At 41.6% G+C, this 26,606-nt stretch overlaps 1 protein-coding gene across 2 annotated transcripts; it reads left to right on the top strand.

Moving 5' to 3' along the window:
* Positions 1-992: 992 nt before the first annotated feature.
* Positions 993-17,455, top strand: MYL12B (myosin light chain 12B). Of its 2 annotated transcripts, none has more exons than XM_001145151.7 (4): positions 993-1,108; positions 11,769-11,967; positions 16,131-16,292; positions 16,961-17,455. In XM_001145151.7, exons 2-4 carry the CDS (start codon positions 11,784-11,786, stop codon positions 17,131-17,133), a joined length of 519 nt encoding a protein of 172 aa, XP_001145151.2. In that variant the 5' UTR covers positions 993-1,108; positions 11,769-11,783; the 3' UTR covers positions 17,134-17,455. The 2 variants fall into 2 exon arrangements, with proteins under 2 accessions (XP_001145151.2, XP_016788882.1); XM_016933393.4 differs by lacking the exon at positions 993-1,108 and adding an exon at positions 1,181-1,267.
* Positions 17,456-26,606: the final 9,151 nt, after the last annotated feature.

The raw sequence follows: 26,606 nt of genomic DNA, 5'->3' as shown, positions 1-26,606 counted from the left end.
AAAGATTTCTAGAATATAAACTCCCTAAGAGGCTTTGAATTCATCTCTCAGCATCCGGCACATGTTAAGGCAGTAAGAAGAGTTCAATAAAGATTTGCTATTAGATTGCCGATCCTCCACCATCCTGAAGTAATGCTATTTTAGTAATGCTAGATGAAGTAATGCTAGATTACCTCAAGGTCAGGGAAAATATCCTGAAGAACACAGCCACAAACACGATCTAGAACAAAACCTGAAAAACACAGCTTTGTGTTTTTATTTGTGTGTGCATGTATGTGTGTGCGTTGCCATTTTCTTGATAAAGGAAAGCAAGTAGTTCGAATAAAACTTTCTTGTGGCTAAAAGGGGAATCAAACAGCCGTAGGCTGATACGGCCGTAAACCTTATGAGGGTAAGCAGAGAGGAGTAGGTTAAAGAATTTAACTCGGGCTGTAATGCGGTTTGAAAAGAAAGGGATTCAGGGATTCTGGAACGGAGAAGAATCCGCCCAGGCGCCGCCCTCACCTTCTCAACATTACAGGAGACGAACCCTAAAACCTGTCCTGTCTGAAATTCAAATTTAGAAGAACTGTACTTTTACTTGCTAAATCTGGCAACTCAGGGTTCGGCGCCAGGGGACCCCAAATCCTAGGCGGATCGCGCCCCGCCTGGGTCAAAGAGTACCCCAAATCCTCGGCCGATCGCGGCCCACTCGGGTCAAATTCGAGCGGCCTGCCCAGCCGCGCCCAGCGGGCCCAGGAATGCGGAAGGGTGGCGGAGCTACCAAAGGAGCGGGGGACGAGGGCCGGGCTGCGGGCGACCGCCGCAGCGCAGGCCGCGATATCGCAGCGGATCGGAGCAGGCCGGAGGGGCAATTAAGACCCCGGCCGTGTGCGTCCGGCCTCAGCAGCCCCGCCGCTCGGCGGACAAGCAGACCCCGCCGGCCCGGGCGCGAACACTCAGCGCACCCCCGTTCCACTTGGTCCCGCCGAGCCTTCCGGTGCGCCTTCCGCTCCGCCCCTTCAGGCAGGAAGTGTCGGCGCCGCCACTGTCCGGCCACAGCCTAACGCTCTTCGCTGTCGTTTGTGGTCTCGCGCAGGGCGGCCCCGGTTCTGGTGTTTGGCGTTGGGTGAGTCGCGCTCGACTCTGCTCGCGAGACCCCTCAGGCCGCCATCTCCGTACCCCCGCGCCCCCTCCCCTCGCGCGCCTGCGGCCGGACCCCGCCCCAGGGCGGCCAGGCGGCGGCAGGACCTGTCAGACTGGCTGAGAAGGGGGCGCCGGACCGGAGGTGGAGGGAGGAGGGTTGGCGGCGGGAGGAGGGTTGGTGGCGAGGCCCTGGCCCGGACGTCCAGGGGCCGGGAGGCTGCAGGCGATGGAGCCGGTCTGGGGAGACGCCCTGCTGGAGAAGTGGCCGGGTCCCGGCTGTGCGTGGGCCGTCCCTGCGCCACCTGGGTGACCTCACACACCTGGGCCTTGGACGGCCCGGCTGCCCGGCGGCCAACGCCTGCCCTCCCTGCGCCGCCGCGGGTCCTGGCGGTGGATTAGGGCCGACCCGGGCGTGTTCGTGTGGAGCACCTGCCCTGTGCCCAACACTGTCCTAGATGCTTTGGAGGGTGGAGGAGCCTCCTATTGCACGGTCTTGCCTAAGGTGAAGCCTCCAAGGAAGCCATTAGCATGCCGGTAACCGAGTGTGTGGTTGATACAGGCTCAAATGTGATGATTTACATAGAGTTGTAATTCGCTCAGTGTGTCTTGCATCTTGTAAAGGTTTAGTTTATTCGTGTTGATTGAAGAAAGGACAATTAACAGAAATAGGGAAAGGTTACTTGGAAAAGAATCGTGACCTCACTGAAGGCCTTGGATTCAACCCTAAGCGGGAGAACTTAGCGTTTCCGGCTAGATGTGTGGGAGGTGGTAACAAGAGCAAAACTCAAAAGCTGGGAATTGTGTCCTGTGAAAAGCAGACCGTGGGGAGACCGGCGGGTATGGAACAGAACTATAATGACTAATAGTGGGAAATAAGGGTAGATAGGTAAGTAGGACTTTCTTATGGATGTCTTGAAAACTTAGGAGAAAGAAAAGATTATGTAAGAAGCCATAGAGAGTAATTTTGGAGTCTTCACTAACGGAGTAATAAGAAAGGGATGTTTAGAGGATTCGTTTGGCCGCTTTAGTTTAAGGTAGATTTGGAATGGTCTTTTGGTAAGAGAAGAATCAAAGCATTTAGAATTCAGTAGGACCTGATAGATTACCTTGTGAAGGCTTTGCGTTTTATAACTGAGGAAAATGAAACCCAGAGAGGTGAGGTAATTTGTCGAAGGTGGTGGACCCTCCTGGACTTTATAACTAAGAGCACTTTTGAGTGCTTTAGGCTCTTTTGAGTGAAACAGCTTTTATGATGGCTGACTCGATGTTCATTTATGCTTTGATGAAACTAAGCTTGGACAAGATGAACTGCAACTTCTGAAGGACAGATGCCCAGACAAGAGTTGCTAGGGTTAGGAAAGAACAGGATTTAGAGCCCCGACATGGGGCTAGTTTTCCCTTTCTCCCAAGATTCAAAGGCTCCAGGTATATCTGGGGATGAGTTTATCATACCCTTTTTGCCAGCATCTTTGTGATCTTCCTTCCTCATTCTACACATTAGCTTTGGGGTGTCATTGCTTGTTACGCCCAGGTATCCACATTTTCATGGTAGAGAATTTCAGCTGCCTGTATGCAGGATGTTACTGGCTAGTGGTTCAAGCTCTGGAGCTAGATTTCCTGAGTACAGATCCTGACTGAGCTCTGCCATTTTCTAGCTGTGTGGCAAGTTGTTTATTGTCTTTACCCTGATTTTCGTATCTGAGAGAAGAGGATGATAACAATACCTATATGATGAGTTGTCGTGAGGATTAAATGTGTTAACACATACAAAATGCTTAAATCAGTGCCTGGCACATCTTTAGCACCCAGTTGTCCCTGGTTACTACTGCTTCTTCCAGGTATGGAGCAGTGGGTAGCTACTAAGTTTCCTTAGGGATCTCTTGGGGAAGAGACTGGAACCATAGGTAGACCGTAGAGAAAAGCCTCATGTTGGAATTCAGATCCGGGACCTACCTTGTAATGAACATATATGTGTAATTCTGTTTGTGACAGGAAAGAACTATATATGTATATACACTATATACAACTGTATATACTATACATATATTTATACATATATATATATGTATTTGCTTAACTAGGATTATTTGAGCACCTGCCGTGTGCAAGGCACACTGCTAAGTTCTGCAGTCCAAGGTGGAAAGGCAAAAGGCAATAAAAAGAATGAATATGGCCAGGCATGGTGGCTCATACCTGTAATCCTAATGCTTTGGGAAGCCAATGTGGGGGGATCATTTGAAGCCAGGGGTTCAAGACCAACCTGGGCAACATAGCGAGACCCTGTCTCTACCCTGCCACCCGCTCCTTGCAAAGTAGCTGTGTTTGGTGACTCATGCCTGTAGTCCCAGCTGCTCGAGGCTGAGTCAGGAGGATCACTTGAGTCCAGGAGTTCAAGGCTACAGTGAACTATGATTGTGCCATAAACCCAATAAGAGAGGTGAATTTCAAAAACATTGTATTGAATGAAAGAAGACAGGCATATATATGAATATATACTGTACAATTCCATTTATAAGAAGTTCAAAAACAAAACTAATCTATGGTGATAGAAATCTGAACAGTGGTTGCCTATGGGAGATGGTGATTAACTTGGAGAGAATTTTCTGGAACAGTGTTAACATTTGTAACTTAATGGGGGTGATGGTTACATGGGTATACACATTATAAAAACTTGTTAAGGTTTGTACATTTGACTATATAAATTTCACTGCAGTAAAACAAAATGATATAGGAGCTCAGAGAATAGAAAGTTTGCAGCCAACCGGAATGATCATAAAACCTATAATAGAGAAAGAAATGTCAGTGTTATAATGTGTATGTGGTAAGTGTTAAAATACATATAGAGTACTAGGGGAAATGCTTCCCTGGTGTTAAAAAAAAGTTGAAAAAATTGAGTTTGGCTCCCTAAAAAAAATACTTCTAATAATTTATGGAACTATTTTTTTTTGCCTAAATATGCAGCACAAAAACAATTATATGTCATTAGGTATATGAGGTTAATTTTGTGAAGTATTTTTAACTTGATATATACTAAATTCTGTTTATGACTGCTGTTTTCAGACTGTTGCTTATATATCCAGTCATTTGAGTCTTCCAGTTAGAACATTCAACTTGACTACAGTAATAACCATAAGAATCCATGAGAAATTTCTAAAGATTCTGATAGACCTTGGTGAAGATGAGGTGGAGTAAAAATGACCTTAGGTTTTAGCCCAAGAACTACTCTCTGCTTTTCTGTGTGAGTTCATCTACTCTGAGGGCTTTACCTTGTGCCTCTGCTCACGACTCAGCACTGCTAACAAGACCCCCTCAGAGTCCTGTCCTCTACTAGCATTCTACTGTGGCCCAGCTAAAATTTGAGTTATTTATCGTCCTTTGCTGACAAAACCAGCTCCTCCCTCCCCTCCCCAATTACCTCATTTTTGAGTGGTACCTTTATACTACCAGGTTTTCAGTCAGCACTTAGGAAAAAGGACAGAGCTTTGAGACTCCAATTAGAAAGCAGGAATAACTAGCAAATCAGGAAGTGATTTGCTGGTCAGAGCCAGAGGAATTCAGCCAAAAGAATAGGATGGTGGTGGTGGGAATGTTGAGGAAGGGTGACTCGTGCAGTAAAAAGAAGAACCTACAGAACTTGGATGGAAACTGAGTAGAAGGACTTAAACTTTTCTGTTCAGAAATGGAAAATTCCCCGTGCTATGCAAATTTGACTGTGGTCCCTTGGAACTTGGACTGTGGCTGTAATTCTGAAATAAAGGCATTGCCCTATTTTAACATTAAAGAGGTCAAGGAGACAGTGGCTTTATTACTTTTCTATTGGTGTATAACAGAATACTCCAAAACCTAGCACCTCAGAAACAATGAACCATTTTTGAGGGTCAGAGCCAGAGCAGCTTAGGTGGGTGGTTCTGGCACAGGGTCTCTCATGAGGTCACATGCGGAGGCTGCAGTCGTCTGAACGAAGATCAGCCTCCAAGATGGCTGACGCATAGCCGACAAGTTGGTGCTGGCTGTTGGCAAGAATCCTCAGTTCCCTGCCACATGGATCTCTTCACAGGGCTGTGTGTCTGCATGACCTGGCTCCTGCCGATTGAGTGATCCAAGACAGAGCAGGGCAAAAGCTGCAAGGTGTATTATGACAAAGCCAAACACCCTCATTTCACAATATCTTATTGTCACAATATCTTATTGGTTACACGGGTCAACACTTTCCATTGTTGGAGGGGACTGCACAAGGGCATGAGAATTGTTGAGGGCTTTCTTGGAACCTGGCTAGCACCATGACCAGAGGAGCAAGTTAAAGTGTTCTGAGGGGTCAGACAGATAACAGACTAATACCAGCTGGGATAAGGAGATGTAGGGAGTAGAGGGGATTGCTTGTTGAACACTTAGGACCTGCAGGAATTTCCAGGATGCTGGTCAAGTGATTCCTTATTGTACAGTTGTTTAAAATATCTGAAATTTAGGTTATGTAAAATGTTCAGTTTTTTTTAAATGTTGGCAAACTAATTCAGTTTTTAAAAGAGGCATTTTAAAGGTCATCCTGGGGATTACTAAATGAACCTCTGTGCAGACTGCATGTAGTTTGGTAGCTGCCAGGTTATGACTTCTGATCTACTTAACACTTATTTAATGGATGAGGAAAATGAGGCCTGGGGAAGCCGAAATGACCAGCAGTCATACAACTTGTGAATGATAGAACTGGAATTAGAATCCATGTCTCCAGCATCTCCATTAAACCATAATGACAACATTGAAAAACTAAGGGGAACTAGATGCATAAACAGCCAATGTGATCTAAGTGGTTAACTTAATAATCTAAGTGGTTCTCAACCTTCAATGTGCATCGAAATCACCTGGTGCGTTTTTGAAAATACAGATGCCTGGGCTCCACCCCCAGACATTCCATTACCTTGAGGCTATAGGCATCACTTTTTTGAAACTTCTGAGGTGATTCTGATGTGCAGCCAAGATTGAAACCAGAGGATTTAACTGCTTTAAGAGCCGTATTTACTTGCTCTAGCTGACTTGAGATACTTAAAGGAAGAAGCCTCAAAACAATGTTGAGGAAATCATAGGTAGCTGAGAATGTGCTCTGTGAGCATCTTCCCCAAGCTTTGATAAAGCAATATATGCTGAAGTATATAGACAATTTCTGCTTATTAATGATGATGGTGTCCTTGTTTCTGTTTGCATATCAGTACTGCAGGTGACTTTACAAACATTTTTATTATCAACTAAGTATGTTGATACCACAGCCACCTATAATACATAATACAGTAGTCCTATATGATGCTTCTTTCCACGGTCCATGGTTTTGCTTCCTCGGTTTCAGTTGCCTGTGGTCAACTGAGGTCTGAAAATAAGTGAGTACAGTACAGTGAGATATTTTCAGAGAGAGATCTCATTCACATAATTTTTATTACAGTATATTATAATTGTTCTATTTTATTGTTATTGTTAATCTCTTACTGTGCTTAATTTATAAATTAAACTTTATCGTAGGTATGTATGTATAAGAAAAAACAGTGTATATAGTCATTCATCTGTATCTGCAGAGGGTTGGTTCCAGGACCCTCCTGCAGATACTAGAATCTGCAGATGCTCAAGTTTCCCATATAAAATGGCATAGTATTTGCATATAACCTACACATATCCTCCTGAATACTTTAAATCATCTCTAGATTGCTTATAATACCTCATATAATGCAAATACTATATAAATAGTTGTTATAGTGTATTTTTTATTTGTATTTTTATTGTTGTATTTTTTGTTTGTATTTTTCCAAATAAACGAACAATTGATTCTCGGTTGAATCTGTGAGTGCGGAACCTGTGGATATGGAGGGCTAACTGTATGGGTTGGGTACTATCCCTGGTTTCAGGCATCCACTGGGGTCTTGGAATATATCCCCCTCAGATAAGGAGGGACTTCTGTATCACTTCCTACATGCCTGCCTTTGATGTAACCTCTGAGTACTACTTATATCCTGTAGTTCACTTTGTATTAGAAATTTATAGCAATATCAGAGTAACAGTGTTGCAGAGGAAGGAAGAAGTGTTTTTACTGCTATTGAGGGTTATTACATTCATTTTGTGCTGTGTTCTGTATGGCTATTTTCTGTCTGTAAGGGTTGGATTAGTTTTTTGTGTTTTTGTTTGTTGTTGTTTTTGAATGCTTCTTGGTTAAACATTAATAAATTGGACAGTCCTAGATCAAAGTTTCAAAGGAAAGCCATAACTGATAGTTGCCACCTGACTAAACCCAACCAGGGCTACTACACTGCACAATTCCAGGGAGTGCCATTCACATTTCATTTACTCACTGCAACTCTATTCTGTACCTTGGTTTTTCTGGTGTAGATTGACTTGATTTGAACACTCAATTTGTCTAGGATTTGAATTTAGAGGATTGTAGGTGCTCAGAAATCAGTGTTGAATTATATTGGTGGCATTGCAAGTTTTAAAAAATTTTGTGCTAAACTCAAAATAATTAGAAGAGTATTTAGTAGAAGTAGAAAACATACAAGGAGAAACAACCTGTAACAAATGGGATTTGAATCCTAGCTCTGCCACTAGGTGACCTTGGGCAAGATTATTTAATATCTTTGACCTTCAGTTTCTTCATTTGGCAGGTGGGCATGTTTCATTTAATGTACATAATGTTTCTAGCACATGAGTCACTTAATAAATGGTAGTAGCTGTAAGTTGAGTAGATCTTTAATTCTCTCTCTGTTCCTAAGGCAGAGAAGTAGATCAGGGCAACTGGGGCTGGAAAAATAGCAAGAACAAAGATATACAAGATAAGATGTGGCATGGTACCTTGGGGACATTTGCAGTTTGGTGTTGCTAAAGGAAAAGTACAAAGCAGGGAATGGCTAGAGAGGAGGCTGGAAAGGTCATTCTAGAGTAGGGAAAGGAAGACTCATGCACCATGTTTAGGAACTTGGTACTTTATCCTTTAGAAAGTGGAGAGCCAAAGAAGATTTTAAAAAGTGGAATGATGAGGTCATATTCATGTTTTAGACAGCCCTGGCTAGAAAACTAAGGGTAGTTTTGAGAGAGCCGAGAGGCAAGGGGGTAGTGAAGAGGCCATAGAAATATTTTACACAAGAGATAATGAGGATCCAGTTTAGGGTGATGACAGAGGAATGAGGAAGATGAGCAACTCTGAGAAGTATTTCTCAGAGGCAGGGCTTGGTTCATCAGGGAGAGGGATTGGGGAGGGTGACTCCTAGGTTTCTGGCTACTGGGTAGATGATTGGAAACAAAGATGGTAAAGTTCAGGAGGGGAGAGATAATTGAGTTTTCAGCATGTTGATTATGAGTGTCTGTGGCATATCCAGATGGGTGCCTTTCACAGGCATTTGGATGTTTGAGTCCAAGACTCCAAGGAAAGGTCAGGCCTGGAGGTTCGGATTTGGGAGGTGCAGGCGTTGTCATAACAGTGAAAGTTGATGAGATCATCCAAGGAATGAAGACTGAAAAGAACTTTAAACCATGTGCTGCTAGAATACTGGGAAACATGAATATTTAAACGGAGATAAACATCTAAGAGGAAAATGGAGGAGGAAGTCTTAGGAATAGGAGAACTGAGCTAGAGTAAGTCAAATACACCATTTTACATAATCAGTCTTTCCAATATAATGCTTAGCAGTCTTCCTGATTAGAGCGTAAGTTCTTCAAGGTTGGGACCCTTTCCACCTGGGAAAGTTCATTTCTACTGTTATGGAGCACCAGGCTAACAGTGGCTGTCTCTCCAAAGAAAAGAGGGATAAAATAGTGTGATGCAGTAGACTGATCCAAGAAGATTTAGACCAGATTTGGCAATTAAAGCAGTTGCATTAGAGAACAGAAAGCCAGATTGTGGTGGGTTGAAAAGTGAGTGGGAAGTGAGAAGGTGGAGGAAGCCAAGATACTTATTTCAGAAGGGAAGGAGAGAGGGTGGTAATTTCTTTGGGGGCCAGAGTTCCCTTCAGATTGATTATTTTGATGCAACTTTGCCTCACTTTTCAGCTGATACTGTATGTGTAGTTTTTATAGGTACCATATACATATACAAATGTACCACTGTTTTTAAATGAAGTATGAAAAAAATTTAAAATATAGTATTACTACATTGAGCCTATATCTGCTCTAACATATTTTGATTGGGACCAGTTAGTGAATTGTTTTTTGTTCTCTTCCATCAACTTGCCTTCTGTTTCCTTCTCTTGGGTGTCACCATCAGATGGTGATGGCTCTTCTAGTTATCAGGCTAACTAACTCCCTATTCTTTCTCACAGGCATTTCCCCTAATAAAATCCTTGGGTGTTTCATTCTGTCTTGGTATCAGCTTCTTAGAGAACTCGGACTAAACTTCAAAAATGTTTAAATATAGTATATTTTTGGGTTAACTGTAGAAGTAGCATGATACAATTGACTGATTTTGATTGGATTTGATTTGATTTTTTGAGACAGTGTCTCGTTTTGTCACCCAGGCTGAGGTTAGGGGCACCATTACGGTTCACTAGCCTCGACCTCCCAGGCTCAAATGATCCTTCCACCCCAGCCTCCCAAATAGTAGCTGGGACCACAGGCATGTGCCACCACACCTGGCTAATTTTTAAAATTTTTTGTAGGGACAGAGTATCACTTTGTTGCCCAGGCCTATCTCAAACTCCTGGGCTCAAGCAGTCTTCTGGCCTCAGCCTCCCAAAGTGTTGAGATTATAGGTGTGAGCCACCGCACCTGGCCTGATTCGTTTTTAAAAATAAATATTTAACTCTTTTGGAACGTTTTCTAAATAACTCGATTACAAAAATTACTTGCTGATACTGAGAGAGAAAGAACTAATAATTTTTGCCTTCAGACGTATTTGACTAATCTTGAAGAAATTGAGTCAAAATTTTTAGCATGAGAATGAACCTTAATCTAAGTTTTGGTATGTGAAGAAGAATGAAAACATAATCAAATGCCTTGTTAGTAGACTACATTCTGTCTCTGATTTAACCTTCGATATAACTAAGGTCAAATAACAAACTAAGTTACAAGGAAGAGAAGAAAATTAACATTTATTTAGGACTTGTATATGGGGAGGGTAAGGAGTTGGAATGTTAGAGTAAGGACTGTAAGGCTGGTGTACTTCAAAACAACACCACTAAGCCAAGCTTCAAAGCACCCTGTGGGATGTTCTTTAGCTTAAAGAAATAGAAGTAGACAATAAATTTATATAAAAAATCCCAATACCAGAAGTCCTAGAGACTTAGGTCCAAAATCCCCTTGCTCAGTCATTGACCTCTCTAGTCATTTGTTTTTCACATTGCGGGAAGTTACGGAAACAGTCTGCAAGACCATCATTTCTGACAGCAGTTTCAAGTTTGGATGTCCTAAGACCACCCTTGTGTTTGATTATTTGCTAAGACTCACAGAACTCACTGAAAGCTGTTAGGCTCACAGATACATAGGTTTTCAGAGGTTATATGTAGCTAGTAACCGTGGAGCTGAGATTTGAACTCAGGACTTCCTAACTCCAGAGCTGACGGTATTTTTGTGTTTTATTTATTATTTAAAACTGCAGATTAAAAATGAAATGACAAGTGTCTTTTCTGCTTGACATTTAAATTATTGGTGGCTTTCAGTAGAGTGTTGGAAGCTACTACCCAAACCATATTACGGAGAATGGAGGAATGATTGGGAAGAAGAGAAAAGGGGCTGGGCACGGTGGCTCATGTCTGTAATCCCAGCAGTTTGGGAGGATCTCGAGCCTCAGAGTTCAAGATCAGACTGGGCAATATAGTGAGAAACCCCCCATCTCTAAAATAAAAAACAGAAGGAAAAATGAAGATAGTTCAGCATTAGACTGGTATTCTGAAAGTCTTGTCAAGGGAAAAGGGAAATGCAGGGATAGCTAGAAAGATGAAAGGGTAGGTTTGATATTTATAAAGATGAGACGTTTTTTGAACATGACTAGTCTTTTTACATATGTTATCTCAATTAGTTCTTTGCATTGAAGTAGATATCATGTTTTACTGATGGAAAATTGAGGCTCAGAGAGGTTATGTTATACTGGTAGTAAAATGGGAATAAGAGTACCTACCATAGGCAACTGTTGTGAGGATTAAATGGGGACAGTCTTTGTCAGAGTAAGAAATCAACTTTGGAGACTTTCTCTTTGAGGAAGCCCTATGCCTTCATAACAGTGCTTGGCCAGAGTAAGTACTCCATAGATGCTAGCTATTGTTAGATATTTTAAATTCTCACTTCATAAAAATTGATCCCCTGAAGTTTAGGAGAAGGTACATCAATAATTTCTATTGTGTTTCTTTCTTTTTTAGAGATGGGAGTCTCACTATGTTGCCCAGGCAAGTCTCGAACTCCTAGTCTCAAGTGAGCCTCCCACCTTGGCCTCCCAAAGTGTTGGGATTATAGGCATGAGCCACTGGTGTCTGGCAAATTCTGTTCCTTAATGTTTCAAAACTGCTTTTTTTCCACTCATTTAATTGTCACATTGAAAATAAAGTTTAGGTGCCTACTTATTCCTACCCAATTGAAGTAATAATTCCTTATTGATATTTTTACCTACTAACTTTAGGTATTATGTATTCTGTTTTTGCTTTGTTTTATACTTTGTTTTATGTTTTTGTGTTTTTTTTTTAATCCAGAATTAAACAACCACCATGTCGAGCAAAAAGGCAAAGACCAAGACCACCAAGAAGCGCCCTCAGCGCGCAACATCCAATGTGTTTGCCATGTTTGACCAGTCACAGATTCAGGAGTTCAAAGAGGCCTTCAACATGATTGATCAGAACAGAGATGGCTTCATCGACAAGGAAGATTTGCATGATATGCTTGCTTCTCTAGGTAGACTTTATATTCTTTATTTGTATTTTCCCTAAAATAATAATTTGTCTCTTTATGAATCATTTTTTTGTGTGATGTACAAATATTTCTCTCCTTGTCTCAAAAGGCCTCTGGAGAGATTTCTGGGTATGGGAGGTGCTATTTTGGGGCTTGGCCAGTCATATGGAGATAAGCCTGCAAGGTTGGGGACCTGGCAGATGCTGTGCCCGGGTAGGCTAATGTTCCTGTTGGCTAAATTTTTTAGGTTTCTAGATGGAAAGCCAGGGCATGGCTAGGCAGCAAAATACCAGAGTTTCAAACAAGTGTAGTTAAATAATATACTTAATAAAGGTTGAGTACAGGTTATAAACAAGGAGTGACAGTAAGTGATGATGGTTATCTCTGGGAAGGAGGGGCAGTGCGACTGGAAAAGGGAACACAGTGAAGAAGACTTTCACAATATTTTGTATGATTTTTTTAATAACTAAATAAAATGTAAAGATACAGGATTTAAAGCACACATAAACAGCCATTTGTATGTTGGTATATGGGTGTTAATATTCCTTGTATTATTTTGTTATTGTTTCTTAACATGCATCCTGCATGTTCTGCCCAGAGTCAGCAGTTAATTTACAGTTGGGAGTCAAGGAACTGCAGGCAAAGGAGACCTTGATAGGCCAAAGCGGAGGGGGTGAGGCAGGCTGGGAGTGGGTCAGGGATGGCCTACAGTGAGACTTTGCACTCTGTCCTCCTGCTTGGCTGACTGGCCAAAAAGGCAAAGAAAGAGGTGGGTTGTTTTTTTTTTTTTTCTCTTTTAATGCCTACAAAATGATCAGCTAGCTTTTATTCTTCTAACTTTTGATTTTGATTATTTCTCCTAACACACTGAAAGTAAAGTTTAGGTGTGTACTTACTCCTATCCAACATATGATTTTGAAAAATTTTAAGCCTACCAAAAGTGGAAAGAACATTATAGTGAACACCTATACATCTTTAGCTATATTCACTGATTGTTAACATTTTGTAACTTTTCTTTAGGGTGAGAGTAGAATCAAAGATTTTTATCTGATTTGTTGACTTGTAGTTAGATTATAACCTAGTGTTTCTCACATTCAGAATGTCTGAGTATGTTCTTGGGCAAGTCAGTACTGAAGAAGGCCTCTGAGGAAAATTGAGGAATGTAGCCGTCTTCCAAAGATTGAACTCTCAAGTCTATAGTCTGCTTATAATAGATGCTCAATAGATATTTGTTGAATGAACAAGTCATGGTAGAGTCAGAGGTTGTCTTTGAGACCTTCTGTTTTGCAGAAACCCATCCTTTTAAAGATACGTGTTAAAAGAACAATTTCAGCCTAATTAAATTTAATGGAGTTTAATTGAGCAATGAACAATTTGCAAATCAGGTAACCCCCAGAATCACAGCAGATTCACAGAGACTCCAGTGCAGCCACGTGGTAGAAGAAGATTTATAGACAAAAAAAGGGAAATGACGTACAGAAATTGGAAGTGAGGTATGGAATGGCTTGATTGATTACAGCTCGGCATATGCCTTATTTGAACATGGTTTGAACACTCAGCAGTGTGTGAATGGTTGAAGTATGGCTGCTGAGATTGGCCAAGGCTTAGCAATTGTTACAGGCTCATACTCCTAAGTTAGGTTTTCAATCTTGTCTGACTATTAAGCTAGGTTATAATTCATCCACAAGGACTCAACTGTAGAAGTACGGAGTCTTTCTCAGGCCATATTTAGTTTGCTTTAACATATGTATTTACCTTTTAGGGGAACCTTCATACATTATTGGTAGGAATGTAAATAAGTACAGCCACTGTGGAGGACATTATGGAGGTTCCTCAGAGAACTAAAAATAGGAGCTCTCCCATATGATCCAGCAATCCCACTGCTAGGTATATACCCCCAAAAAAGGAAATCAGTAGTATCATTGAAGAGGTATCTGCACTCCCATGTTTATTCCAGCACTATTCACAGCAGCCGTGATTTGAAAACACCGTAAGTGTCCGTCACCAGATGAACGGATTTTAAAAATGTGGTACTTATGTACAATGGAATACTGTTCAGCCATAAAAAATGAGATCCTGTCATTGCAGCAACATGGATGGAATGGAAGACATTATGTTAAGTGAAATAAGCCAGGCACAGAAAGACAAACTTCACATGTTCTCACACACTTGTGGGAGCTAAAAGTTAAAATAATTGAACTCATGGAGATGGAAAGTAGAAGGATGGTTATCAGAGACTGGGAAGGGCAGGGAGAAGAGTGGGAATTGTTAATAGATACAAAAGTATAGATAGAATGAATAAGATCTAGTATTGGATAGAATAACAAGGTGACTGCAGTCAGCAGTAATTTGTTGTACATTTTAAAATAACTCAGTATAGTTGGAATGTTGGTAACACAAAGAAATGATAAATGCTTGAAGGGATGGCTGTGCCATTTACCTTGATGTGATTATTATGCATTATATGCCTGTATCAAAGTATCTCATGTACCCCATAAATATATACACCTCCTGTGTACCCATAACAATTTAAATAAATATGAATTTTTAAAAGATACATATTTACCTTTCAAATCAACAGATTACATTGGATGTCTTGAGCAGGTCCATAAGTGCTTAGCCTAAACCAATTCATTTTAAATCCCTGTAACTTTTTGTACCCTAGCGTTCTCTTCACACCTTTTGGTTACAGTTTTTCTTCCCCCCAAAAAAATGCTGCAAGTGAGTTGGGTTAAATCTGGAGTAGGAAAGTAGATCTTTTTAGCTACTTTAACTTATTCAGTGAATCTTGAGTTTAATTTTGGGCTAATTTTGATATTGGAACATTGAGTAAGTATAATCAGGTAGGACTGCAATGCAGTGAAATAGATGCCAACATGATGTTTACATTTCACCCAAATTCCCAGAATTAAAACTTACATATGAACTATAATTGTAGCTTTGATTGTCATTCTAGCTTTGACTTAGTTGGGTATAATTTTGAGATGGTTCCTTAGATATGAATATCTGACTAATAGATGTTCTTTTCATGTAAAATCATATAAACTTAATGTTGGAAGATACCTTTCAGATACCAACTTTAACCAGTCAATATTAGACTTTTTTAAAAAAAGAAGTAAATTCTACATAAGGCAGCACTGAACGAAGGATCTGGAATACTGGGTTTGAGTGCCAGTTCTGCCACTTCCTCCTATATCACACAACCAGTGGTAGAACTGGAATTCAAACCCAGTATTCCAGATCCTTGGTTCAGTGCTGCTTTTCCCACACCATGGGGCCTCAGAAACACTCCCACCATGTCTGGCCATTCCAGGGAGATTTCTTCCAGCTCCTAGGGAAAGGTCAGGGGAGTTCCCTCACCACTGCACTAAAAGAAGTGTTCACACTTGGAATGGAGATTAAGATTTCCCATTACAAACAATACCAAAGAAGACCACAGTTCAATGACATGTGTAAACAGTGTTTGAAGATGTCTAACATTGTTCAAAATAAGCTGCCAATTCAAAACCATGCTAATAGTTTAAATGGCCAACTTATAAATACAACTTGGAAGCATATCAACTTATGGGCATCTGTACCACAACTGGAAGTGTGAATATTTAGATTTTTTTGTATGACTGGTATTGAACTGACTCCCCTGATGGACCGTTGATGTTATCAACATTCAGGATGTAGGCTGGGCGCGGTGATGGACGCCTGCAATCCCATCACTTTGGGAGGCCAAGGCAGGTGGATCACTTGAGCTCAGGAGTTCAAGACCAGCCTGGGCAACATAGTGAAACCCAGTCTTTACAAAAAACAAAAAATTAGCAGGGCATGGTGGCACATGCCTGTAGTCCAAAAAAAAAAAAAAATTAAGATGTAATAATGTGGCACTGCCTGGCTTCAGGTTTTTGTTTTGTTTTTAATGAAAAATAATGAAGAGAAAGTTCACATAAACGAATAAATAACCTTCAATATAAGCCTGGAATACATTTTTATAATGATGTATCAAATATTTTTTAAGTTGTCAAAAATAATCTTTTTAAAATGTTCTTAAAGTTAATTGAAAAATTAGTTTCAAATGATGTAAATTTTTAAAATATGTTGGGGAGCATAATAATAGTGAAATAACTATTGAAATTAAATGTTTTTGTCTTTAAATGTTAAAATGTGTATTCTTACAGGGAAGAATCCCACTGATGCATACCTTGATGCCATGATGAATGAGGCCCCAGGGCCCATCAATTTCACCATGTTCCTGACCATGTTTGGTGAGAAGTTAAATGGCACAGATCCTGAAGATGTCATCAGAAACGCCTTTGCTTGCTTTGATGAAGAAGCAACAGGTGAGTGCTATTTGTTTATGCCCAGCCTCATTCCATACTATATAAAGTACTTCTGTGAAATAGAAGGGGTTTTCTTTTTTTACCTCTAGAAAATATTTGCTTAAGAATAATTTTGTAAGCATATGATCTGTTTCTGAGCTTTTAAATGATTTGATCTAATATTAACACAGAACTCTTAAGAATAATTGGAAAACATAATGATATAGTTCATATAGCCTTAGTTCACTAACTTACTTTGTTTATAGATATGGATATTCTGAAATTTTTTTTTTTTTTTTTTTTTTTTTTTGAGACGGAGTCTCGCTCTGTCGCCCAGGCTGGAGTGCAGTGGCGCGATCTCGGCTCACTGCAAGCTCCGCCTCCCGGGTTCACGCCATTCTCCTGCCTCAGCCTCCCGAGTAGCTGGGACTACAGGCGCCAGCTACCACGCCCGGCTAATTTTTTGTATTTTTAGTAGAGACGGGGTTTCACCATGTTAGCCAGGATGGTCTCGATCTCCTGACCTCGTGATCCGCCCGCCTCGGCCTCCCAAAGTGCTGGGATTACAGGCGTGAGCCACCGCGCCCGGCCTATTCTGAAATATTTTATACGATTGACTAGCTTAGGAATGAACCATCAAAGTGCCAGGAAGTATTGATGACTGCTTTCTTCTTTCTATTGCCTTCCAGGCACCATTCAGGAAGATTACCTAAGAGAGCTGCTGACAACCATGGGGGATCGGTTTACAGATGAGGAAGTGGATGAGCTGTACAGAGAAGCACCTATTGACAAAAAGGGGAATTTCAATTACATCGAGTTCACACGCATCCTGAAACATGGAGCCAAAGACAAAGATGACTGAAAGAACTTTAGCTAAAATCTTCCAGTTACATTGTCTTACTCTCTTTTATTTCTCAGACACTTCCCCCACCCTCATAGAACCTGTTGCATGCAACTTAGTTTCACAGCTTTGCCTCTTCTTTTTGATGTATTTATTCCAGACCTTTCTGCCACTTAGCACTTGTATAATCAGACTGGAAATGGGGATGAGGGTGTAAATTGTATTGAAAAAGAGATCGCGAATAAAAATCAACAAATGTGAAAGCCCAGAAAAATATATTCGTATTTCTGGTTTTGCTGGATTTTTACATTTTTATATAATAAAAATGTTATTTTGAAATAAAGATTATGCTGACTCAAATGCAATGTAATGGCAAGTTAAACAAATGATTGATAGGTGGGGGTAGTCCTTTTTTCAGGTTTTCAACTTCATATGATTCAGGTTTTATGGTAAAATTGATTTTTCACATATATGGGACAGTGTTCTTCAGAACTTTTAAGTACCCTTTAACATTATTATGCAGTAAAAACTAGTTATGCCATTGTTTCTTTCAGATGCTTATTAAATGATAAATATAGAATGTATCTGGGAAAACATTAAACATTGCATTCATCTAAGATTCTGAGAAGAGGCAAAATTCCGAAGATTAGTTATTGTACATTTACTATATGTGGAGCGTTGTGCCTACGCAATTTTTCTTGAATCTTCCCAACAACCTTGTGGGATTTTTATTAGCCCTGTATTTCAAGTGGGAGGACCTAGCATACTTGAGTAGTTGATTAGGGTAACTATTAGGACGTGAGAGTTGGAATTCCAACCTAGGGCACCTAACTTCAGAGCTCACAGTGCTGGAACCACGATACTGTCTCTGAAAAGCCCCAAATGTCTAAAAGAGTCAAGACATTTCTGTTCTATTATGATACAATTCTGTGGTCATTATTGAAATTTAAAATAATCTTGGGGTAATTGATGATTGGAACAGAATTTCAGAAAATTCTATCCCAGGTTAAAATAAACAATACTATTGTGTGTTTGAAGGCAGTTCATGTAATATATAGACTAGAAAAGAGCCGAAAGACAAGGTTGCTCTGAGCTCAGAATCCTCAAGGCCAAGCAATATGAGAATAAAGAGAACAATCTATAAAAGGAAAAAATCCGTTTTAAAAAATTACCCAACGTTGTTCAACACCGATTTCCCCTCTTAAAAGTATTGTGATGGTATTTTGTCTGCTTAACACCAAAGCGTTTATATGTTGTTTAATATTGGTGCTTTACAACTTGGGGCAGTAGGCCGGTCTGTATTCACTTGCTAACAATTTGCCTGGGCTTCCTTTTATCATTAGAATGAGGGAGCAGCTCATATGAACTGTCACATTTATTACCTAATCCTCTTAGTCTCTGAGGTATCAGTTCTACTTTTTATTAATAGACCTGAGGTTTAGACTGAAACTCCTGCCCAAGATCTAACAAATAGAAGAATCCCCATCTGGCTCTTTTTTCCACTTAGAAGCTTAAACTCACCACAACATGTCACAAAACCAGGTGGAGAATTGTGTGTTTCACAGGAAACAGAAAAATACGGTGGGATAATCTTGATGATTACTGAACCATTGTCAACCACCTGTTATGTACCCTACACTGTTGTAAGGGGTGGGGATAACTGGGGGGTGGGACAGACAAGGATGCTGCCCTCATGGGACTGCATTCTCTGCTGGCAGACAATCCATGTGCAATATCAGGTTAAGTGCTGTGCAGAGAACTGGGCATGCATGACAGGGTGGTCAGGAAAGGCCTCTGGGTGGTAAGCTGAGATCTGAATGACAGGAAGGAGGTCCGGACCCATGTGAGGATCAGGGCGAGGCTGTCCACTCCAAGGCGCACGTGTGGTAGGAGCATCGGGAGAGCACATGGATGATACGGGTCCAGGGAGGGTATTTGGAGCAGAGTCCTAATGTGAAATGCAGGGAAGAAAGGTGATTTATATTTTTAAAATCAGTGTTGGTGCTGTGTCTTGAATGGAGGGGCACGAAGAGAAGCAAGAAGGCCGGTATGGAAGCTGTTGCCGTCGTCCAGGCTAGAGGGAGCAGCATGGACTCAGGTAGCAGGGGAGGTAGCTATAAAACGCCTCTCCGGGTCCTATCTGTTTCCTCCCCTCCAGCTCAGCCTTGTTTCCATCTCTGGCATAATCATAACTGTGCTTATTTTATTGATCTGCTTAAAGCCAGATTTGAAAAATTGAGAGAAAAGTTTTGAAGATTAAAAACAAAAAAACTTAGTTGTTTCTCGACTGCCTTATGTTTACCTGACACACTGTTCTGTTTCATCTGTATTATTTGTGAAGAGTGTTGTGGAATCCAGTAGTGGAAGACACCTGGGCCAAGACTTTGTTTCTTTTTGGTGTCCAGTAAATATAATTAATGATGATGATGAAAACTTTGTCTACTTAATATCTCCTTTTGAGAACCACATAGTGACAATCTCCTAAGTTGATGGTTGATTCCGTGGCCACTGCAGTGAGAATGTGTGTGTATGTGTGTGTGTGGTCACATAGTGAAAATGCACTGAGTATTCACTATGTACGAAGCATGTTACACAACTGCCCTTTGAGGTAGGTTTTTTTGGGGTTTGGTTTTTGTTGTTGTTGAGACAGAGTCACTCAGGCTGGAGTACAGTGGCACAGTCTTGGCTCACTGCAACCTCCACTCGCAGGTTCAATCAAGCGATTCTCGTGCCTCGGCCTCCCAAGTAGTTGGAATTACAGGTGTGCACCACCACACCTGGCTAATTTTTGTATTTTTAGTAGAGATGGGGTTTCACTATGTTGGCCAAGCTGGACTCAAACTCCTGGCCTCAAGTGATCCGCCCGCCTCGGCCTCCCAAAGTGCTGGGATTACAGGCATGAGCCACTGCGGCCAGCCTGAGGTAGGTATTTTTATTATCCCTGTTCTACAAATGAAATGTCAAGGGGCAAGGAAGTAACTTCCCAAAGTTACACAGGGAATAAGCAGTGGGGCAGTCACCTGAGCGCAGGCAGTTGTGCTCCTCCCAAGAAAATGATTATGGAAACACCATCGATAGTTTCATGAGCCAGTTTTACAAGTGTTTGTTAATTGTGCTTGATCCTCAGAACTCTAGGAAGTGGATAAAGTAGGAATTGTCATCCCATTTCACAGATGAGATTACTGAAGTTCCCTGACCTGCTCAACTTTGTATAACTAAAGAAGCTAGAGAAATGTTGAGCTTCTAACCTTTTTGACCAAGATGGGTGCTTCTCATTAAACCTATAATTTCCTAATTACATAATTAGTACCTGTAACCTGATCAGAATGTCTCACAATGTATATATTTAATACTGTCTGTCCTACGAGCAGCAATTATACAGATTTGCATCTCAAAATTGGTATGTGTTAAAATATAAGAAACAGAAATATAAAATAAATTTATATTTCTTAAATTATAAGAAACACAGTTTTTGAAATAGAAACATAAACTACTGAAAAATCGGGTATAAAAAGATCCCTTAGAAACATCATCTGGGAAATCTGAATGAGGATGTAAAGATTTATCACATACTAAAATTTCAAAAAAGGTTTCTTGTATAGAAAAATGATGAAGATGATGGATTGCACATATCACACAGTCTCTTAAGTGGATCTTTTTTTTTAGAATGGTTGTCATAGGCAATTTTAGAGACAATAACTAGAAGTGTCACTAGGTGGCACTATTGTTCTTAGTATAGTACTGTCTTAACCCATTCCCTAATGAATTTGAGATAAAGCAGCCAAATCATGAGTATCTAGACAGCATTACTGTCAGTAATGCTGTGACTTTGTCAAAGTTGTTTCTTAAATAATTGATGAAAAGTCTTACAATTAAATTCATACTATTTCATGAACTCCAAATGTAGGGAATAATCTCTAGGACTCCTTTTTACAAATATCAATGGCAAATTCCCTTCCCCTTCTCCACCCCTTTTGCCTTTTCCTTCCCCTTCCCCTCCCCTCTTTTTTCCTTCCTTCCTTCCTTCCTTCCTTCCTCCCTCCCTCCCTCCCTCTCTCCCTCTCTCCCTCCCTTTTTCCTTCCTACCTCCCTTCCTTCCTTCCATCCTTCCATCCTTCCTTCCTTCCTCCCTCCCTCCTTCCCTCTCGCCCTCTCTCCCTCTCTCCCTTTTTCCTTCCTCCCTCCCTTCCTTCCTTCCTTCCTCCCTCCCTCCCTCTCTTCCTCTCAGCCTCTCTCCCTCTCTCCCTTCTTCCTTCCTCCCTCCCTTCCTTCCTTCCTCCTTCCTTCATTAATTTACAAGTATTTATTGAGTGCTTGGAAAGTGCCAGAATCTCAGCTTGGCTCCAGCGGCTTTTACACCGAAATAATGACCTTTGTTGAACATGAGATCATAGGCTTTGCACTGAAAAGACCAGACTTCCTCCACTTACTGACTTGAACAAGTCGTTCTTGTTACCATCACTTCAATTTTAGAGATGAGAAGGCTAAAGCACAGAGCTAGTGGTTATGTATGAAAATACTTTGTAAAATTATGCTTTATATAGGAATGCTATTATTACCACCTCAGGAATGTTGAGAACTGTATCTATTATAGTTCTAGATAATATACTCTAATAAGGCACCTAAGCTGATTAAAAACAGGTCTAGCACAAATGACTATGAGACAGCTTCTATTTTTTTTTTCTTTGAGATGGAGTCTTGCTCTGTCACCCAGGCTGGAGTGCAATGGCGTGATCTCGGCTCACTGCAACCTCCGCCTCCCAGGTTCAAGAGATTCTCCCACCTCAGCCTCCCAAGTAGCTGGGACTACAGGCGCCTGCCACCACGCCCAGCTAATTTTTGTATTTTTAGTAGAGACAGGGTTTTGCCATGTTGGCCAGGCTGGTCTCAAAAGGTACGAAAAGTATTTTGTGAGATGCGTATGAATGGGTGTGTTTAAATATAAAACATTGTTCTAACACGTCTCACAGGAGACCAGCCTAATCTTTTACCAGCCGCACTTAACTGCAGTTGATTGTATTGCCAGGACACAGGCTTCCTTTCAGACAGTCATTCTGAATGAACTTGATGATGATTCATATTTCCTCGTGGACACTGGTAACTAGCACAGCGAAAACCAATCTGAGGACCTTCGTCTACTCGCATTTTTTAATAATCCGAGTGTAAATTGCAATTGACTCATTTGGGAGGTTGTGCTTACTGTACTTTTCTCAAGTAATCTTTTATTCAATCTATTTATTCAGTTCTTTCTTACTGAAGTGTACATTACATCTGAGAGCCGAGGGTGATAGCGAAACTAGGACCCTACTCTCTGGGAGTGTTTTAATGCCCAGCACTTTGGAAGCACGTAACGAACGTGAGTTCTTATCTGTTACCAGGGTGCCAAACAGCTGTTCAGGAGCTGCGACGGGTGTCTAACTGCTCACTGAAGAGGTCAAAGAGAGCTTTTAGAAATGCTTGCCCTGACGGTGATGTTTGTTCTCTCAGTGCTACCGCTGATCGCCTTCATACCAGCCTATCACATAGCTGAGAACTCAAGCAAACACGAAATAGAAAAACCTCAATTTGAAGAGTTTTATATTGAAAATATCCAGGATTTCCTGATTATTTTACAGACAAGCTAAAGAAATTCAGTAGATTATCTGCGTTTCATCGCTGCCAGATGATAAACATTTGGGAGCAGGGGCCACTTGCTGAAAGGCATCTTGAGAGATATACTCCCACTTCTCAGATTGGAAGACTAAGGCCCCAAAGCCTCCAGATCTAGCCTCTTAATCCAGGCTTCTTCTTAGCCACTGTGGTCTCACCCAGTTTATCAGGCAGTGGGATCTGTCTGCCCCACCCAACTCCAGAGCTTTTCCTTTTGTTTTTGAATTGCCCTTGAGTTCTGCACCACTCTTCTCCTCTTCCCCGTGGGTATGAAAACACCAAGGATGTCAATAGGAAAAGACAAGGGTCTGTAAATAGAGAAGCAAGCAGGAAACAAGGCCTGCATTCATGGGAATAAACTGAGCAATCCTAGAAAATTTGCCATTCATAACAGCAAATTTTAATCAGTGGTGCTGAGAAACTCTTCCCAAGCAAAAAAGGCTTGTGTCTCTCTGGGATGGGCCTCTCTCCTTGCTCCAAATCTGGTCTTAGTTCCCAGTCTAAGGTAGCTAGGGGATCTTCACAGCACACTCCTTGAACAATATCACATTTATATAACCTTGCCCCTCCCTTGTTTGTGAGTCTGGCTATTTCTTTCCCTGTTAAAAGACAAAACCCCAACCTCTTCACAGAACACCAACCAAACAAGAGCAGGAATCCCTCTTTATCTGATGGGCTTGCCACGCAGAGCTGCGGACCCTGAGTTGCCTGGCAGATGGGAAGCAAGCCCATCCTGCCCTGTGGAGGGGAGGGGCGGAGGAGAGCCCACTGCCAGTCCACAGCGGCCACACTGGAGAGACCTGCAAATCCGGGCTGGCTGTGCAAATCCGGGCTGGCCGTGCAAATCCAGGCTCATTGTCAGGCTGGCAGCATTGGCCAGGGCTGAGTAAATCAAGTGAAACAGAAGGCAGATGGATGTGACCAAGTTATTGCCAAGAGGAAACAGACAAGGTAATTTTAAAGAGATGAAAAATAAGCTTTTCTACTCTGCATAATCATGGAGATGGAAAAGGTTAGATTCTTGCTTACCTTTTCAGTGCATATCTGTGTTTTTATGCATATGATTTTTGTTGTGATTTTTTTCTTTTTGACCTCGTATGTTGCACATATCTGTCATGTCACTGCTACCACTTTGCTACTTTACCTGAATATGTGAAAACAGACCTCAATTTTGAAACTCTTCCATGGCACATTTTTCTTTTATTTGAAAAGATGCGTTTGATTTAGAAAATACAAAGGCACTCTCCTACTTTCTTTGTACCTGGGCTAAATTGGACATAGGTATCAAAATTAGCTACCTCCTCACCTGTGAAAGAGACACTGATAACAGATTGAGGGTGGGATGGGCCGGCCGTGAGGACCTATGGTGCAGGCTGGGGTTGTCCAGGCCAGGGCAGTGTGAGTCAGGGACAAGTATGTGTTCCAGCTTTTGTGCTTGTGTCACAGAGGTCAGAAATGACAAGCAGATAGGGAAATCTGTGGCTTTGGTTTAAAATAGAGCCCAGGTAGGCCGGGCGCAGTGGCTCACACCTGTAATCCCAGCACTCTGGGAGGCCGAGGCGGGCGGATCACCTGAGGTTGGGAGTTCGAGACCGCCTGACCAACGTGGAGAAACCCCGTCTCTACTAAAAATACAAAATTAGCTGGGCATGGTGGCCTATGCCTGTAATCCCAGCTACTCGGGAGGCTGAGGCAGGAGAATCACTTGAACCCGGGAGGCGGAGGTTGCGGTGAGCCGAGATCACGCCACTGCACTGCAGCCTGGGCAACAAGAGCGAAACTCCCTCTCAAAAAACAACAAAAAAAATAGAGCCCAGGTATTGTATTTTGAAATCAATTTATATATAACATGTGTGTTCCATGCATATGTGCACATGTGTGTTCATGCAGCCATAAATCAAACATCTCTGGAAAGACACACCAGAAGCTAGTTGCTGTTGTGGTGGGAATTTGTAGCCACGGGCCAGGGGTGAGAGGAAAACTTAATTACATTGTAAACACTTTCTTTTTAAAATTTTAGAATGTGCACTTGCATTTCCCATTAAAACTAAAACATATGATAATCATCTTAACTAAAGGATATATTCTTTACAAGCATAGGAAAAATCTCAAAGTAGTCCCATTGAGCAATTTCTTCCTTGGCATAAGGGGAATAAAATCCTAGTTGTCACCTCAGCTTGAAGGGAGGTTAAAGTGGGTTATCTTTCCTTTATGACTTTACTACAGAGATGTTGAAGGGCCAAGCATATGTTCCCAAGTAAGCAAGTGGCTCTTGAGTACCATGGGTTCGGGGGCTCCTGATAGCAGTGCTACGGCAAAGACGGTGAGAACTTTGGTGTTTGTGTTGGTTGGGCCTGGATGCCACCTTCCTGGCCCTGTCATTGGTTCACCCGTATTCTTAGAAAGATCTGAGCTGGAGTGGTGGAGATTGAGAAAATGAATGAATTGGAAGAAGATTCTGAAGAAGTAGGAGTGACTGAAGAATCTGTGAGCTCCTCTATTGACAGGGAAGAGCTCCCTTCCCTGTGGCCCCTAATACAAATGTGAAAACCAATCCCAGAAAAAAACAACAACAAAGATCACTAATAGCAGTAGAAAAAAATACATTGGGGGTGGGAAATATTATATTCTAATATTAGAAGTAGGAGACTAGTTAAGGAGCTCCTGCAGCACTTCGGCCAAAAAGGAGTGAGATGGTGAAGAAGCGGGCAGTTGCAGAAATGATAGGAGTGACACCGTGCTTTCCCTCCCCTGGAAGACAGGGATCAGGATGTCGCTGCAGGTCTACTTGAAGGTATCAGTAGAAATGGACAGACAGCATCTGTATTAGTCAGTTCTTACACTGCTACAAAGACATACTTGAGACTGGGTAATTTATAAAGGAAATAGGTTTAACTGACTCACAGATCTGCAGGCTGTACAGGAGGCTTGGCTGGGAGGCCTCAAGAAACTTACAGTCATGGCTGAAGGGGAAGCCAGCACGTCTTACATGGCGGGAGGAGAAGGAAGAGAGAGAGCGGGAGGAGGGAAGAGAAAGAGCGAAAGGGGAAGTGCTACATACTTTCAAATGACCAGATCTTGTGAGAGCTCTATCACAGGAACGGCAAGGGGGACATCCACCCCAACCAGGCCTTTCCTCCAACACTAGGAATTACAATTCAACATGAGATTTGGGTGGGGACACAGAGCCAAACCATATCAACATCCAAGCCTATGTCAGATCAAGGCCTAGGGAACTCGTGCAAAGGCAGTATCAAATGCATCCAACTTCGCCAGGAGGAGGGAGCTAAAGGATCAGACCAGGTGGGATGGAGAGTGAAGGGAGAAAGTGCAAGTAGATGCCAGAGTGGCCTGATTCTGTGGGTCACTTGCAGCTGCTGGTGAGCATACCAGGAGCCCTGAAGGAGACACAGGGAACACATATATGGGGATGGATAGGAGTCTGGGATCACTCACTTTCAGGCTTACGGAGTAGCTGAGTGGGTGGAGGTATAGTCAAGAGAGACAGAGAGTTCAGGACAAAGTTTTGGGGGAGAAAATGACGAGTTCAGTTTTAAACATTTTTTTTTCAATTTTAATTTTTTATTTTTGTGGGTCCACAGTAGGCAAATATATTTATGGCATATATGAGATATTTTGATACAGGCATGCAATGCATAATAATCACATCCATGTAAATGGGGTTTCCATTACCTCAAGCATTTAGCATTTCTTTGTGTTACAAACATTCCAACTATACTCTTTCAACTACTTAAAGATGTACAATAAATTATCATTGACTGTAGTCACCCTGTTACGCTACCAAATACTAGATCTTATTCATTCTCTCTAACTTTATTTTTGTA

This window comes from Pan troglodytes, chromosome 17, assembly GCF_028858775.2.
Source record: "Pan troglodytes isolate AG18354 chromosome 17, NHGRI_mPanTro3-v2.0_pri, whole genome shotgun sequence".
Taxonomy (NCBI): Eukaryota; Metazoa; Chordata; class Mammalia; order Primates; family Hominidae; genus Pan; species Pan troglodytes.
Note: the sequence above shows the minus strand (reverse complement) of the source record. Positions and strands in the feature narration are given on the sequence as shown.

What these genes read in the sequence shown, in the direction of transcription:
- MYL12B (XM_001145151.7), top strand. Translation starts at nt 11,784, where the DNA reads ATGTCGAGCAAAAAGGCAAAGACCAAGACCACCAAGAAGCGCCCTCAG. An exon ending in TGATATGCTTGCTTCTCTAG is followed by an intron (nt 11,968 to 16,130) that starts GTAGACTTTATA and finishes GTATTCTTACAG; the next exon opens with GGAAGAATCCCACTGATGCA. An exon ending in CTTTGATGAAGAAGCAACAG is followed by an intron (nt 16,293 to 16,960) that starts GTGAGTGCTATT and finishes ATTGCCTTCCAG; the next exon opens with GCACCATTCAGGAAGATTAC.